Below are 2403 nucleotides of genomic sequence, written 5' to 3'. Positions count from 1 at the left end.
TAATCACAGAGTATTTAGAACATTCAATAAAGCATTAACAGCTGATATCATTTTTATTATTAATTTTATATTGATGCAGTAGACAGGCCATTCTGGCAGCCTGTATGGAGGATGAGTTTTGAATAGATTAGAATCAGAGAGTGGAGAAACCATAGGAAAATTAGTGTGCCCCTTTAGTAGCTTCCATTGGCATGTGCTGCATACCTCTGTGATATAGTCCTGTGTAATGGTTTTAGTGAAATCAAACACTTTATGGATGGATTTTATGTAGACTGGACTAAATGAAACCTTCTCATCTTGTTTCTTAAAAAATTTATTTGGCATAAACATACTAGAAAGATGAGCTCTGGAGCTTCCAGGACCTTGCATGGTATGGCTAACCATTGAACCTGCTATCTTCAAAGTATATTTCAAAACTCATTTCCTGAGAAGGTAATCTGGAGAAAGGGAAACCAATTGTTTCTCAGTAGATGATTGAAGATAACAACAAGGTTGGGTTCTAGCATGGGTTTGAGACTAATAGGGGCTATCTTCTGATAGTTACCATTGTATTCTAAAACTCTGGTTACATATATCGCTGCCTATTTTATGTTGAATGTGATCAGCAGGCAATGGGTATCATGAAAGGATAAGAAAACCAGGCTGTGGTCCTACCTATTTAGGTATTTGTTCCAAAATATCCTGTAAATATCTGTTCTCATACCTATAGGAATACAAATTATGTTAGTTTACAGGTCTGTCAGAAAAATTTACTGAGGTCATTTATGTAAAAACATTTGAAAAAATTCGAAGATACTTTAAAAAATGAAATGACTTTTACTTGTATCTGTCCTTTTATTAAATGAATCCAGCAAGAGTTGGAAGATAGGCCAAATAATCACCTGATATGCAAGCTACCCTAGTTTTCATATAATTCAAAGTTTCTTGGTCTGCCTTTGGGGAACTCCTGCTTCCAGTGAAAGCTCGGGAAATACACTTGGGTCTTTTTCCTGTTAAGATGTTCTTTTAAATTATTTTCCTGTGTTAATCTCTGTTCCAGAAAGCTGAGGTTTCTCCAAGTCTGACCACTGATGAGTGAGGCATTGGTATCCCTTTTTCCAGTACTTCTGGAAGGCCCACTCATAAACTCCCTGGATAAGAAAGACACATCAGTGCCCCAACCAAAGTTTTGAGACGTGCCTGAGAGACCTATGTCCATTCGGTAGTTCTTCCTCCACCTATTTCTACACTAAAGATGGACCTAAAGCTAAAAAATCCTGACTTCTGGTACAGTCTTCATGGACATGTTCCAGGACTTCTGGACTGGGACATAGGGAATGAGTTCTTCTTGCCTTGTACCACAGACCAGAGCCCTTTAGCTGAGCAGAACCTTGCTAAATACAAAATACGAGTAATGAAGCCCCCAGAAGTACCCCAGGAGTGGAAACCTGGTCCTGATGAAGATGCTCCTCAGTCTGAACCCAACTTGTGGATGTGGGTAAACCCCAACATTGTGTGCCCTCTCAACAGCCAGGAGGCCCCAAAGCCCAATAGTAAGGATCTGATAAGCATGGCTTCTTCCCCTCAGGCACCCACAAAAGATGAAGAGTCTAACTTCTCAGAGGCTCAGGGAGTGTTGGAGTCCCTGCCACTTTCCTCCAATGAGCAGTCTCCCCAACAGAAGCACCTCCTCTCTTCCCCAAGTGACTGTGAGCTCCCAGAAGAGGAAGCTGAGGAACAAAAGGACAAGTCTTCTGAGGCCCTCATGGTCCTTAACAAAAGAGACTGCTTCCAGAAGCCAAAGCTATGGCAAGCTAACAACCAGGAAAGGAAATCCTGGCCACGGCCCCCACTCAATTATAGCCATCTCATTGCCCTAGCATTAAGAAACAGCCCTCCGTGTGGTCTTAATGTGCAACAGATCTACAATTTCACTCGACAGCATTTCCCCTTTTTCTGGACAGCTCCAGATGGCTGGAAAAACACCATTCGCCACAACCTCTGCTTCCTAGGCAGCTTTGAAAAGGTGCCAGTCACTGTTCAGGATGAGGCTACTGCAAAACCTCGCTCTTGCCTCTGGAGGCTCACCAAGGAAGGACACCGCCACTTTAAGGAGGATACTCGTCTCTTAGCCTTTGCTCGAAGAGAGAGCATCCAACAGTGCATGAGCCAACCAGATTTGATGCCCTCCCTCTTTGACCTTTGAACAACTGCTCCCTTTCTGGAACACTGCCCTCCTTTCTGTGCCTACCCATGTTCTGATTGACCCTTTATTAATCCCTCAGCCTACCCTGCCTGATTGCCAAGTTGGTCTTTAGCTAGTATTACAAATCTGGTGTTAAATAAGGTGAGAGGTAGGTTCAGAGGAGGTGGGACTTCAGTCTAGGTGGGAAATCATTGAAGATTTCATCAGGGTAGTGGCAG

At 42.9% G+C, this 2403-nt stretch overlaps 1 protein-coding gene across 1 annotated transcript; it reads left to right on the top strand.

Annotated features, from left to right (window-relative positions):
- Positions 1 to 1234: 1234 nt before the first annotated feature.
- LOC124093917 (forkhead box protein R2-like) lies at positions 1235 to 2185 on the top strand. Its single transcript, XM_046446444.1, has one exon. The coding sequence runs from the start codon at positions 1235 to 1237 to the stop codon at positions 2183 to 2185; it is 951 nt and encodes a 316-aa protein (XP_046302400.1).
- The last annotated feature ends 218 nt before the right edge of the window (positions 2186 to 2403 follow it).

This window comes from Marmota monax, unplaced genomic scaffold (assembly GCF_021218885.2).
Source record: "Marmota monax isolate L192 unplaced genomic scaffold, Marmota_monax_Labrador192_F-V1.1 WCK01_AAM20220418_F8-fsc01257, whole genome shotgun sequence".
In the NCBI taxonomy this organism is placed as follows: Eukaryota; Metazoa; Chordata; class Mammalia; order Rodentia; family Sciuridae; genus Marmota; species Marmota monax.
Note: the sequence above shows the minus strand (reverse complement) of the source record. Positions and strands in the feature narration are given on the sequence as shown.

Coding starts and splice junctions, on each gene's coding strand:
- LOC124093917 (XM_046446444.1), top strand. CDS start 1,235: ATGGACCTAAAGCTAAAAAATCCTGACTTCTGGTACAGTCTTCATGGA.